The sequence below is a fragment of the Pochonia chlamydosporia genome, chromosome 3 (assembly GCF_001653235.2).
Source record: "Pochonia chlamydosporia 170 chromosome 3, whole genome shotgun sequence".
In the NCBI taxonomy this organism is placed as follows: Eukaryota; Fungi; Ascomycota; class Sordariomycetes; order Hypocreales; family Clavicipitaceae; genus Pochonia; species Pochonia chlamydosporia.
The window spans coordinates 612,223-627,000 of NC_035792.1; the positions used below are offsets into that span (position 1 = coordinate 612,223).

General features: G+C 47.7%; 3 protein-coding genes across 3 annotated transcripts; 1 reads left to right on the plus strand and 2 right to left on the minus strand.

Moving 5' to 3' along the window:
• Window positions 1–2,357: 2,357 nt before the first annotated feature.
• Window positions 2,358–4,160, minus strand: VFPPC_04095 (FreB protein; the record flags this gene model as incomplete). The annotated part of the gene is made up of 1 exon (XM_018283503.1): window positions 2,358–4,160. The coding sequence occupies one exon, from the start codon at window positions 4,158–4,160 to the stop codon at window positions 2,358–2,360; it is 1,803 nt and encodes a 600-aa protein (XP_018144595.1).
• A 1,207-nt stretch (window positions 4,161–5,367) lies between these two features.
• On the plus strand, window positions 5,368–6,343 carry VFPPC_17765 (glycoside hydrolase family 61; the record flags this gene model as incomplete). Its single annotated transcript, XM_022429451.1, has 4 exons — window positions 5,368–5,607; window positions 5,753–5,921; window positions 6,006–6,244; window positions 6,299–6,343. The coding sequence occupies 4 exons, from the start codon at window positions 5,368–5,370 to the stop codon at window positions 6,341–6,343; spliced, it is 693 nt and encodes a 230-aa protein (XP_022285511.1).
• Window positions 6,344–9,928: 3,585 nt separating this feature from the next.
• Window positions 9,929–11,734, minus strand: VFPPC_04098 (dextranase precursor; the record flags this gene model as incomplete). Its single annotated transcript, XM_018283505.1, has 1 exon — window positions 9,929–11,734. The coding sequence occupies one exon, from the start codon at window positions 11,732–11,734 to the stop codon at window positions 9,929–9,931; it is 1,806 nt and encodes a 601-aa protein (XP_018144597.1).
• Window positions 11,735–14,778: the final 3,044 nt, after the last annotated feature.

Below are 14,778 nucleotides of genomic sequence, written 5' to 3' on the forward strand. Positions count from 1 at the left end.
AGCTGGAAATAACCAGACATCACAGGGCTCTTCCCCATGTTTCAGCTACGACCAGACCAGACATCGACCAGTCCATTAATTCCAGCCAGGCCCCATCAACTACACAAGCCACCGGGGAATTACCGGAATTGGAAGTGGGCGGCAACGAACATGAACCTGCTTGTTCAACAAGTACACCACCTTCGAGGAAGAATGCAAACATCTCACGCAGTTAAATCGACCTGAAGTCAAGACAAGCCCATATATCATGGTATAATTGGGAGGAGTCCCGGGGTAGGGAAATCAGATCATAGGCAACGCAAGCCACTGATTCTCTGTTCAGGGTTCAAATGTTCCTATAATCACACGAGTTCTAATGTTATAGAAATGCTGTGATTCTTCGCAAAAGCCACCGCCGATTTCTAAGAATGTCCGCGCACATTTGTCCCCATTGAAGGATTTCACTTTGTGCATTCCTTTACACAATGAAGCTAATTTCGAGATCCTGCGACGGATGTGCCTTCCGGAGAGTCAAATGTGATACGGAGAGACCCTGCCAGGAGTGTCGAACTCGAGACCTAGACTGTACCTCTCTTCGCGCGAAAGTCAAACGAGGACCTAAAGGCGGCCCTCGACCGGCCACACGCCGGAAAATAAAAGAATGTCAGAGATTTCTATTATTGGAACATCACCTCGATGGTTGGTCTATGGGGTAATTGGGTACTGACTTGACATTTAGCTCTCAGCCCATTGACAGGCAACCACGATATGCCTGCGGGCTTCATGGTTTCTGGATCCAGCCCCGAGTCAGCATCAGCACCTAGCCATGAATCCTGTATAGGGCCCGATATCATGGCGCCTACATGCCATCAAAGGCTACCTATTGATGCATGCTGCAAGTACTTGGAAATATTTCGGGAGCGCTTATACCCTACCTGGCCAGTTGTGAATGTTGATGACCTGATTTCAAAACTCATTTTCGATGTGAACGATCTCGAGTCGTACGCTTTAGCAGCATCGATTTGTGCGGCAACTATGGCGAAACTCGGACTATCTGAGTATGCAGAGCCTTGTGAGGCAACAATCACGTCCTATCAGTTCGCTAGAGGTGCTCATATCGTCCGTGAGCAGTATAACTACCAGGAGCGCCAAACAGTACCATCAATATTGATACCATTTTTCTTGCATATTTACTTTGCAAACACATCAAAGATTCAAACCGCAGCAGTGTACTTGAGAGAGTCAATAACTTGGGTGCATTGGCTAGGCCTTAATCGACATGAGACTTATAAAATCCTAGATCAAAAGGACAGGTCGTTAAGACTACAGATCTTCTGGATGGTCCTCATATCTGAGAGGTGGGAATTCTTTTCCATTACATGTTGCATAGTACTCATATTTTCCAGGACGTTTTGCGAGCAAAATTGGTTTCCGGCAGTCCTAGTGCCTATCGAGGAGATCCTACCATACAAAGAACCAGCCACCGCCTGTGTTCAATTGCGCTGACATTTTCTCATCTTATGGAGCAATATTATGGAGATATCAGCATCAAACTGGCCAGTCATAAACCCTGATTCAGTGGCCATTCCGTAAACCATCTTAACGCGAATACACGACATTCCTGTCCATCACCAATGCGCAATAATGGCCACGACCGCTGACATGAGTATGCACAGCGCGGACAGTGCACCATGTCGCGGGGATTCGTTAAATCGAGCGATTTCATTCTGGTACTAGTAACAATTGCTCAGGAAACCCTGTGGTGCAATGTCAAGTTACCGAGAATATAGCCTATGACATGGATTGTTACCTTGAAACTTATGAAGATGAGTAGGATTTCTGGTTTGTTTAGCAGTCAATGGAGCTTTTATGATATGGGGCTAGAAAGAAGCTGGCCGCTCTCACTTAATGCGAGAGTCATCTAGTTGACGATTATAATAGCTTCGTGACAATGGAAAATAGACCAAATAGAGTAGAGTACGGAGCGATCGAGCAAGCCATAGTCCCACTCTATCTAATGTTCCTTGTCTTCTGCATACTATTCTGCGTCCACTGCTTCCACATTCCCTTCTTGTCGCAAACTGGTATTAATAGCTTCACGATGTTTGGTTGAACCTGATTGGGTACGAGCTAAAAGTGCCTGTGCACAGCGTGCCGAAGAGTCAGTCACCGAGTGTATGCACGAGCCGTCAGTCGCAGCATTAAAGTGTGCCTTCAAACTAGGATAAAATGATACATATAGGGCTTGAAAGCGAACCTCTTCAACTCTTAGGTCTGTTTTCGTGCAAGTCTTGCATGGTTTGCTCTCCACGTCCCTGGAACATCAACTTTGTTCGGAATAATTCACGCTCTCACAACAGATTGGCTCGTCATAAACACTACCAGGTAAAACTTTCATCGCAAAAGTCAATGACTGTTTGCCCTTGCATACTTCTGACCGCTTGTCTCACTTCATCAGCCAGAGCACCAGGCCCACAAACTGTGACGCACATCGCCCCGATCTGCCTTTGGACCTCTCCTTTCAAGATACTCAACACATCCGGTCTTCCTTTGTAAAAGCTGATTCCAGTAGTGGATTTTGGGGGAGAAACTGCGCTCTCCCTGGTTTCGCGTGTTGTGAATACCTTGATCCTCAAGATCTCGCCACAATCTGGGACGCGCAACAAATCAGGCATGAAAGGTTTAATCCACTCAAAACACTCTTGCTTCCGAATGGCCCAGATTAGAAGTATACGTCTCGCACTAACCGTACCATCTCCGTAACCGTTCATGAGATGTCTTATGTAAGATAGCTGGTATGTTATCCCGGTCGATCCAGCGACGAGGACGACATGTCCATATGAATCAAGAGTACAAGTATTGTTATATGGCCCCTCCAGACCCACGGTCAGGGGTGTCGGCAGCTTAGACTTCAACACTTTCTCATAGAGCTGACGAGTCATGCCATTTCGGGCGCCGATAATGAAGGTCACGTCGGTCGTTAGCCTGCATTGGCCATCATTTGAAGATTCGACATGACAAGCGGGCGACGAGCTCTTGGCGCGGTTTTCGACCCAAGCAATAGAAAATGGGTGACTTTCCCAAACTCGCAAACTGCGGATGCGTAAATAGGCGTGTGATCCGGGCCTGACACGTAGACACCTTGGGAGTTGCGCTGTCACCTTGATTGCTTCGCCGGGCAATAACTCACATGACGCGATGGTAAGTTGACCGCTCCGCCAGTTCACGAGGACAAGCCGGACTACACGGATTAGTCTTTCGCAAAGCCACATGGCCGCTACCGCTCCAATCCAGGGCAACTGCGGTAATACTGCTGGAAGGTCTGCCGTTGCACAATGGATCCATGTGCAAGCCACGGCCATGAGCGCAAGTACAATGTGTGCAGCCAGGAAAGTCTCATAACACGCCTTACGTATCAACGAGGCACCACTAACGAATATGAGCAACATCGCAATTGCGCCTATTGAACCAGTGGCTAAGAATACGCCTCGAAAAGCTTCCTCTCCGAGTTTTCCCCAGCCTGTTTCAGCGGTGCTGGGAATCGCCCAGGCAATTGCGTGAACCAGGACCTCAGCAACTACTAACCTGCCAATCCATCGATGTAACAGGTTGTAGCTGTCAGAGTTGATTGCTAGCAGCCTGGTCAGGGGATTATTCCGACTGGCCATAATAATAAGGGGAAGCAGGTTAGCAGTTGCTAGCGTGCCCGCACGGCCGCGAAGCTCAGCACAAAGCGCATAGCGGTTTGGAACGTTCCAGTCCAGAATGCACATATATGCTGTGTTGCTACCGACATATAGAGCTATAATCAGAGTTTGTAATCGAGAAGGCAAGGTTCCGACGCTAACGGCAGATAACATCTGAATGTTCTGATGGTGTCGTTTCTTCCATAGAGGCGCATAGAGTAGGTGCTTTTTCAGTGGCGGCATCCAGGACCACTGCGAGCGTTTCCAGTACGCTTGATCTTGATGGTCATAATTGGGCATTTCCTTGAATCTGAGCCGTGTCATGGTTGATATTTGTCGGATACTGACCCACAAAGTCCCGACGACTCGGAAGATGAGGACGATGCAAGCAATGCAACCCAAACTCCACCACAAGGCGCCGCCAAGTTCCAAGTTCATCTTTTGATTCACCCCATTCAAGCCGCTGCGGTAAGGTGAGATTGTTGAGTTTTGCATTGTTGTTTCTGACAGGCACAAAAGCCAAACTGTATGTAATGACGCTACAGGTCTTGTAATGACACCTTCCAAGCGCCTGCGAGTGTCAGGTGTTGGGGAGTCTTGTGTGATGAAGGAGATCAATGGCAATATCTAGCAAAAAGCAGTCCCAAGTCGTCCCGGAAAGAATTATCTCCCCTAGTTCATCCCGGCAGTTTTGAGACAAGACACCCTTGGCTCAATATCACTGCTTCCCGCCTCCTTTTACCCCAAACAAACATGCACTACAATTACTTCATGTTGAAGTGATACTGTCAGCGAGGACACAATACTCCAGGACATTCCATGCGTAGATACACTTCCTCTTCGAACCTGTCGGTGAAATCGTGACCTGAAATGCCGCAAACTGAAACCAAACGATACACACCGATTAGCACGGATAAGGCAATTCTCCGATTCCATAGAACAGGTTCCCCATGGGGTTTGCCGCTTTCTGCAGACGCATCTCTACGACGCATCTCCGCACTATGATGAGCAAGGATTATTCTAATGCCTACAGATGCCGAGCCCTTGTCAGCTGGAGTGAGTTTATTGAACACGCGGAGCCCCTGACTGGTTGGAAGGGGTTCGAACACGGCGACTTACAATTGGAAGTGGCATAGTCACACAAAGGGGAATATAGGACTCTTACATTATTTGGGCAATGCTCCGAAGTCTTTGTTGGTGGCCTGTATCCTGTCAGATCGAGCGGGTGCCCGCTCGAATACAGTAGTTCGGTTACATTTGTCATGACATAAGCCTTCCATACGGAGATTTACTGGATGTGGCAGGGACATTCTCTTTTCCGGATGAACTGAATGGTTTAACTCTAAACAGGCTAGGCAGTCAGCGAATAAAGAAAACAGTGTCGCCATATACCGCGAGTAGAACACCACAAACAGCAAGCTCGACAAGGGACTGAAGACATATGCCCTAGAATACCCATGTAAACTACTGGATTATCAAACAGACTGACAAACAGCGACAAAACAATACCCCGCAAGCATTATGACGGTTACTTAGTTAAAATTATGCACATATAAAGCCGCTGTGCTCATCCTTGCCAACATGATAGTCTTGTGCGAGAGGTACATATCTATGACATTGGAGCCAAGAGTCCAGTACTGCAACCAACAAGAACCATAATTTTTCTGAAAACTAAACTTAAAAGCTCGAAAACGCAACAAAAATGAAGGCATTAACGCATCTAGTCAGACTCTTCTTCTTGTTGCCAGTTGTCTCAGCACATTACAAATGGCCAGCTATGATTATCAACGGTGAAGTCACTGGCGACTATGAATACGTTAGGAGAAACACGAACAACATTAACCCTGTCATGGACCTGTCCTCGACGGATCTTCGCTGCAATGAAGGTGGCCTAGACTCAGGCGCCGGGACTGAAACTGTCTCAGTAACTGCTGGATCCAAAGTCAGTTACTCCATCTCCAGTTACATACTAGCAACTCTGTTCCACTTCCCCGTTTCGTTTCGTTCCCGTCTCCAACATACATCAGATCCCCCAGTAAAAAGAAACTCTCCTTGGCTTTTTCTCCATTGCTGACAAACCGCGCCAGGTGGGATTTACACTGAGCAACTCAATTAGCCATATCGGGCCAGTGCTGGTCTACATGGCCAAGGCCCCGGGGGACCCGTCTCAATGGGACGCGGCTGGTGAAGTGTGGTTCAAAATCAACGAATGGGGTCCAGACTTCTCTACTGGGACCATTAACTGGCCACAGCTCGGTATGTCTGCCCTTTGCAGTTGTATCTGTGGTGCTTGAGATTGCATACGACGCCCGACTTCTAACCTACCTTCAACCGACACAGGCGTCATGAGCTATGAATTTTCCATACCCAGCAGTGTACCCAGCGGTAAATACTTGGTGCGCATCGAACATTTAGCCGTGCACAATGCTGCTAATGCTGGAGGAGCTCAATTTTTCGTTTCATGTGGTCAAGTGGAAGTAACTGGAGGAGGGTCAGGCACGCCAGGGCCGTTGGTGGCATTTCCTGGCGCCTACCGATCAGATGACGCTGGAATTCACTTCAATAACTACTACCCGCCTGTGAGCTTAGCCTTTCCTAGGGAATTCTGCAGCAATGCTGACTTTTAATAACAGCCAACTTCGTATAGTATGCCCGGACCCTCGGTTTGGACTGGATAGACTGACGAGACGTCGTTACATATGTACCCGGGCTGAATCGAACTTGCAGGGTCTTTGATGCTGACTACTGGGTCATGCGGCCTTCATTTGAGGTAGTCGATCACAGAGGCATATGCCATTCGGTTAGCTATGGGAGTTCACTTCTTACATTCATTTTGAGTAGTTAACAACTCGTTACTTGGCAAGCAATGTGTGCTCATTGTTTTCCCGTCCGTTCATACACAGTAGCACATTTATGTCTGAAAATATAAGTTTTTCTACCTTGAGTAAGTGGCACGGCCAAACCTTGCGCAGGATGCCCGGCCGTTGGAATATCAGCTGGGCCACCAGATCAATCCTTCATCATTATGCTTGTACACTACACTTATTTGCGAAACGTAGCAGGGGCTTTGGCCCTTCAGTGTCTAGTTGGAGTCTAAGATGCCTAATTTACCCCATTGGAGTCAATTCACAGCTCCAATACCTGATGGCGCCGCCATCCAAACAGGAGTCAATAATGTGGCTGGGAGGCAATGACTACCTACCTAGGTAACTGGTGACGCCGCCAGGTACCAGTTGACATCTTGTGGTACATATGTATATGTAGCCCCATGTACACGGGGATTTACTCAAAGCAGAGTAGTGTAGTTCCATGGCCGGCCATTGAAATGGCGCACTCTCTTCCCCCAGCGCCACCTTTGCAAAGTCTCACAAGTCAAAGTCATGCATTGGTGCGAAATGAAATATGCCGTGCTTTCATCTTGGCTAGACGCGAAGAGGCTCATCGCTGGACCTACAGTATAATAATACCTACTTGACGCATCTGAACACAGTCCTCCCCCCGGCCCCCAGATCCCCCCAGATCCATACAACCACGTTGCGACATGGCCCATCCGTTTCTAAATTTACCGTCAGTGGGGAAACTTGAGACCCTGCAAGGTCTGGTTGATGAAAAATCACGACAGCTGAAAGTGGCAAGGAAAGAAGATTCTTCACGAAACATTACGCTGCCCAAGAAGTCACTTTTTGGGAGGAAGAAGAAAAGCCATCTGCTACTTGACACAGATTGCATTGGTACGGAAGTAATTATCCCTGAGACAAGTGAAGCATCATCGGGACAGCCCTTCAGAGATGAAGCCCTTGTTGACCATGTGCCAATGGCACTACAATGCACCTCGCAAACTTCCGGATGTGCATATGGTTACAGAACGGGAGAACTCACCAACATGAGCGCTGACGATGAGACAGTTCGTGACAAAGCCAATACCACACTGGATTTGCATCGTGTTTGGCATGGCTAATGTGATAGCCAGAAAAATGCAGCGGACGGTCGGTTAGATACCCCCCGCGTAAAATCACCGCTGATCATCTCTCAATCCGTGTCTGAGATTTCAAAGACTGTGAAGCCGCAATTTCATGCAGACACGAATCACTCGCGACTGCAAGCTACTGATCTTTTTCGAGCTTGCGCTAAATCTCTTGTTTCTCCCTTTAGCCGGGAGTTTGTTCTTGATCCAATTAAGCTGAACAGTCCACAACTGCTGTTCACCGCTGTTGTTACAAGAAAGCAAAATACTTGTCAGCCACTAAAAATCTTGGATATTGGCGGCGCAGTCACAGGTAATATATCCCCCAACGGCGCTGTTGCTCGGATTAATAACAAGTGTAGATCGATACACGGCTACGCTTGCGGCAATTCAGGGTGCTCAGCTTCATAAGATCATTCCGACGACCAATAGTCAGTGTCTGAGTACGAGAGAAGTAAATTCAGGGGATGTGGTTGCTCCGACCGATGAGATTGGTTCTGCCGTTGGCGCTGCCTTTCCTGTCTTCACACATGACCTGGCTCGACTTCCATATCTGGACGCGTCTGTAGATGTAATTTCTGCTCGTTCATTATACAAAGGAGTGCGTGCACCGTTGCAGTTATCTACGCGAGATTTGACGTCCTGTTTGACCGAGTTCAATAGGGTTCTGGTGCCTGGGGGTTGCCTGGAATTCGTCTATTTCCAAAGCGAGTTGGAACCCTGCGGTTTGTTGACCTCCATGCTCGGGTTCTACTTGCTGGAACTATTTGCAGTTGAGGATATAAGAAACGAGGTACTTTTCTTCCCCATGACTCACTCTGGCCAGTCACCTTTCAAAATGCTCATCACCGCATCAAGGCATCATCCACCTCGGGGTTGGGGGAGTCCCTTCCCATCGCCCCAGCAACGGTTACCACTGCTCAGTTTCTGCGCATTTTGAGACAGACAGGATATGAGATAACCCAGCAAAGCATGATTCAGTTTGGCCCGTTCACATTGTCACAGTTGTTCGACCACAGGGGTAATAACCGGCCTGTTGCAGGTAGCGGCCAAGCACAAGGCCTAACTACAGCAACAGTTTCCATGTCGGCGTTTGCCCCATCAACATACCCTACGGCATCAGTCTCCCAGAGTCAGAAGCTCCTGGACCGGGTATACGAAGAGTGTCGTGCCATGAAAACCGGCTGGAAGTGCATTGTGGGCTGTGCCTCAAAACCTCACAACACATGAAGGACGAGGACGGTGCTGGACAACTTTTCTAGCGCGACAAATTGCACTCTGGCTGTTGGGTTATCATAATGAGGCGCATTCGTATTCTCAACCTCCTCAAATTTACGTCATCCCCTTACATTCACTCATTTATTCATTCTGCCTGCTCTCTTGCAGTTGATTCGTAACAATTGCAAACAAAATGGTGCCAAAGTTAATTCTGCCCAAATTGTATAATAACCATTCAACAACTGTGTATTGCATTGTACGTTTTGCGATGTACGTATTATTTTTTATTGCCGTAGTATTGACTACAGTACCAACCCCTGCTGTTGGTCAATTCATTAGCGGACCAAAGAGTTATATCATTAGTTGTATTTTAACCTGGTTGGTTGTTTTGGAAGTGGAAATACATAATCTGTATTTGGGATTAGCCGCCCGATGCTAGTCATCGCGTTTTTGACATTGGTCATGCGGTGGCACATGCTGAAGGTTGCCTCTGGCTAGAGTTGACACTTGGATGGTTTGTTGGTGGAGAACTAACCCCCAGCAAGTTATGGACAACCGCGACACGATTAAGTAGGTAAAAAGGTACAGCACTCATTCAATAACAAAGTTGTATTCATAGGCCGATTGGAGCCCTGAAGCAGATACTATCCTTCAATTTAAATCATAGTTATCAGAGTATTTATAAAACGCATCGCATAAAAAAATGTGTCTCGTACATGCTTGCCGTTCCGTCTGCGCATCACACTCCAAATTGGCTATGCAATGAGATATTCGGAAACCCGCAATTCCACTGACAGACGAAGAGGAACTTCAGCCATCGCACTTAACAAAGGCACGGGACGGTGTGATGTGGAGATTGAAAGACGTACTGCCAGGTACGCAAAGAACAGAAGGGGAAAATAACATGGTCAGGACTCGCGGCAGAAGGGACTGTAAGCCTGGTGAATGTATTCCATCGGGAGTGCTGGCATGTATAAGAAATCAACTAACTTTGACGGGGTGCCGCTCCCGCAACCACCTCAGTCAGACATTGAGCGCTCCTCACGCTGAGGGTCGTGTTTCCATGTGCTTGCTTGCTTGTTTACGTTATCTTCCACTGCCCCCAATAACTTCCGTCAATATTGAATTGGCCAAGCTGATCTGCCTGGAAGTTTTGCATGGTGACTTTCTCGCCACCCACAGTCCAGTTGTCAATTGTCACGTCCATGGTCACACCAGGTTGAGCAGGAATGATACTCTGTCCGATACCGATGCTATTTTTCTGCAGTCCGTCGGGGAATGCAACATTCTTGACGACAAAATTTTTGTAGTTTTGCAATGGAGTGATTCTCATCAGAGCAGGACAGGGTCCCTCGCACACAACATTGGAGATTGTGGCACTGATTGCCTTGCTCGTATCGGGCGTTTTCCCACTCATGTAGAATGGAGACGCTCCAATGATTGCCGAGGGCACCACAGTTTCCGACTTGTAGTACCGTGCGTGGATGACATTCAGCGTATCGACGTTGATGCCGTTTACGTTCCTCGTGTCCCAACCCATCTGAATGATGGGATCGTTGTGGCACTTCCAGATCGTTGCACGAGAAAGCGATACACCAGAGTAGTATAGCTTGATTCCATCGTCATTAACATGGTAGAAGATATCACGAACGACGCTATTCGGGTAGACCGCTGGGCCGTCCGTCTGGAAGAAGAATGCTCCTACTTGCTTATAGTCGGCAACGTCTGTTGATATGTCGGAATTTCCATTAAAGTCCATGGTATTGAATGGCGGCGCAGTTATGGTAGGACCCCGACATGTCCACTTTTGCCCTTGACCGATGCTGTTATGCCACCACATCCGGAGGCCATATTGATCACTCTTTTCTGCAACATAGGACTTTGCAGCATTGGCCATGTACACATAGTGTTCGCCAGAGAGTACGCCATGCCCGGTTGCATAGAAGTTCTGTTTTGTGAAGTACTCAATGGCGCCCTTGATGTACGCACCTGGTGCCAAGTGCACCCAGTATGTATTGGGTGACAAGCGAATGTGATTCGCACCAAACTTGCTGGAAGCACCAGATTGGTCTTGATTCAAGTAGTACACTCCAGGTGGGAAATACAAAATCGGCTTGTTCCCCCAATCGCCGTTGTTGATGGGGCCGGGCTTCATTGTTTGTGTATTGCTCTCGGTCATTTGAGGCACGAGGTTGGAAGGCAATGGCGGGCTAGCAAATACAACGAGAGCATTGCGCGGCTCGACACCAACAACGCTCCCTCCGGACGTAACATATTGATTGCCATCAGAGCGGAACGTGTACAAGTCCGAATCAAACTCAACCGAGATGCGTCGCCCATTGGTGTCCTTTGGAATCCGAACCGTTATGCCACCGTCATCAGACTGGGAAATAGCATATCCCGTTGACACAGGGCGGATGACGACCTCATTTGCCTTGAGAGACGTTCCATCTCTCCGGTTGATTTTCACATCAACATCCTGGCTGTACTCGAATTGTGTCCAAGCCATGTTGAGTCCGATGCTTGGCTCAATAGTAATGCCATCATCTACATCCCCTCCCAAAGTATTGCTGTTCGGGGCGTCTCCCGGAGCATAAATCCTTCCATTACCGTTTCTGGGAATTGCTTCGTAGACGAAAGAGTCAAAGAATTTGTTCGCGCCGGCCACGCTGACCTGCACCAAGTACTGGTGAGATTGGCGGACGTTTCCTGGTTTCACAGGAGTGGCAGTGTTAATCTCTGCTTCATTGTGCCACCAAGTGCAGAAGTTGGAGTCACAATTTGTGTTATTCGTGGCACGCGGCAAGCAATCCTTGCGAACCAGCTCACTGGAGGGCAATGCAAGGGCCTGCGTAAGGAGGATAGCGGTAATCGTTGCAGTACGCATCATGAAACAAAAGTCATGCGTTGGTTGACTGTAGCTAAAAAAACAACTTGAGACGATTGTGCCTCAATAGCCAAGAGGGTTGATTGCTAGGACAAGGCAACGTAATATTTGATAGAATATATAGACTGACGCAGTTGAACATGCCCCCTCAATGGTATGTTATTACCACCCTTGTCCGGTCGATTAGTCTTTTATCGGCAATTGCCCGCCCATCTTTACACCTTTCGTAAGTATTGAAAAGCTAGACCCTGCTTCGTGAGTTTTCTTCAAATTTTCGGTAAATTTTGTGAAACCAGGCGTGGACGGAGAGGAGTTGAATTGAAAGTTTTCCTCCTTTGCCGACTGGACCGTTCATGCACGCTTGCCTTGACCCCATGGGGAACCCCAAATCCGAATGTGGGATAACTAGATGGAGCCCCTCAAATTTCTTATTTGGAGTCTACCTTCTCCAATATTGGCCAGGCACCCCACATTTGTAGACTCTCGACCTGATTGGACCCAATTAGACCATCCAGACATCAGCCACACTGTCAGTCACAATATGTGGCCCGGACATTTACTAAATGCAGATGTAGTCGTCACTTTGCCGTGGTCTAGTCCTGTCAGTTGGGCGCAGCCAAGACTTCTCCTTTGCAGGCACGTTTATAATATAGGAAACATTGTGAATGAGAATACCGTAACACCTGGTCTGGCCATTGTACCCCCCCCCCCCCCAACATGCAGTCCTGATCCATATTCCTTGGAGCGAGGGATAGGGACGGGAAGAGCGGATTGCAACCATTTACCATAGTGTGCGCAAATTATTTCCTGTCGATGTAGCGTGAAGAGGGTTCTAGCTCCTAAAAAGAAGTGGCATAGACTTTAACACTTGATTCGCTTTGTACGCGTTTGCGAGCCGACCTCCGTCTGCCTGCTCAGAGGATGGAAGAACAAGCCAAGACTAATAGAAATTATCCACCGTGTCTTCAAAGTGAAGCTTGGCTATAGAGCTCGTAACCATGAGTTATGCTGACGCCTTGTAATAGGCGATAAAGAAATTAAGCCGTGTTTGGTCATCACGAAGCCCTTCTCCGGTAAGAGACGAAAGAAATGCCCTGAAACTGTAAACTTGTCAATTACCAAGGCTAGAGCCTTCAATTTCTTTCGGATTTGAATCTTCGTCTGATTGCACAATAACAAAGTCCCCAGCCAACAAGCGAATTGTTGGATGCTGAGATCCGTGGGTTGTTATGAACAGATGTTTACCCTCAGGAACATCGTGCCAGTTATATATACCCAAGCTCTGCAGACCATCTGAATCTACCACTTGAACTCGAATGTTTTCCTTGATGAGAACCACGCCGGTCGTGTGATGGAGACAAATCCTTGCCGTCCACACTTGTTTACTGTGCTTCCAATCGACCCAACGGCCACCTCGCGAAAGCTTTTCTTTCCATGTTGTGAATGACATGAATGGCATGAAATCCAAAATCTGGCAACGCACACGCTCGTCAAGTTGCACCAACGAAATAACCTCAAGCCCTTGCCTTCGTACACAATTCGTTTGTTTTTGCTCGCCTAACAGTTTATTCAAAGGCGCAACCCACCACGTTGGGTCGAATCCTAGATGCAGGTACCTCCAGCGACACGCCTGACCTGTGTACCTGTTAAGGATACTGGGTAATCCATCGCCGGTATCGCTTGGAAATACCCGACGCCCGCTATTGTTGAACACAATCAACTCTGGGGAGAGCATAGACGGTCGACAGGCCATGAGATAGCTTGTTTGTCTCGGTCGCGTAAAGGTGCCTGCTGGGTTGATGATAAGATCAAGTTCCCTTCCAGCATCCCATTGATGTTCCTTCTGTCCTTGCTCGGGTATTAGTAATTGCCCGTAATAATCGAAGGGTATCTTACCTCCGACAAGAAGCTTGGCGGCCATTTCAAGCGGCTGGTCGGTGCAAATACATTTCACAATGCTGTGTACATAAACCCTGCTTTGCGTACAATAACTTAAGCCATTGATATCTTATGTGTTCTCTGTTTGGATCAGAATGTTTGTTTGTTCAATATATACTAATATGAAACAACGTTGGCCCGTTTTGGCAGAAAGTGCGAGGAAACCTTGCCGTAGTTGGCAATTGGCCGCTACTACAGTCTCCGCCAAAGGGCAAAACCACTGGCTTTGTTTTGGGTGAAGTGCTGGTGCCAATGAGGTATGAAGGGTGTGTGTTACGCCTAATCTCTTCAGCATCAATCTATTGTAGGCCAGGTTTATGGGCATTATTTTGTTGTCCGTTCCTGATGGCCTGGCACGTCCGTTGGCTCATGGCGGTGGTGTCGCGCAGAAAGCTCAAAGTGAGATGAGATCGTAACGGGACGAACCCTCCAGACAGGGGTGTTAGTCTGAGCTAACCGGAGGTTTTCGCCCTTTCCCCATAGCTATTTTTCTCGCCAATTCCTCTGCCTGGACTTCCCCCTACTTTACCACTATTTACTGCCACCAGCCTCCGCAACAAAAAACCTGTAATCGTCTGCGTGTACCTATTTGTTTCAGCATACTAAGTCCCGAGCTCAGCAGACTGCACAACCAAGGCTGACATGCACAAAACAGCTCGACTTGTTCAGGTGAGCTGCTGTGTGAATGGAAGTTGGGGTTTATAAGACGCGATGTAGGACTTGTTTGGGACAACAAGAGGAGACCGTCAGTCTCGGCGATCCCAGCGAATGTGGTAAAACACAATGGAGTTCAAAATGCAGACTATAAATATTGGTATTACGTTACGAGCTAGATCTCTTTTGGACAGTGGATTTTTTCGGTCCTCCCCCGACTGTATAACTAGATGGAATCTTCCTTCCTTTTATAGTTGTCTTGAAATTTGGTGAAAAGGAACTGCCGAGACTTTCCTTCTAGTGGCATCCGATAGCCCCCTCAATATAATTGCTTTTGTAGTCAATATATTGGAGTTTCTTGTGCTAGAATTCCTGTATTCAGTTCCATTTTTATCCGAGCATTCCGTGTTGTATTTTCCTGTAATGACTGATAATGGTATTATTAGATGTCT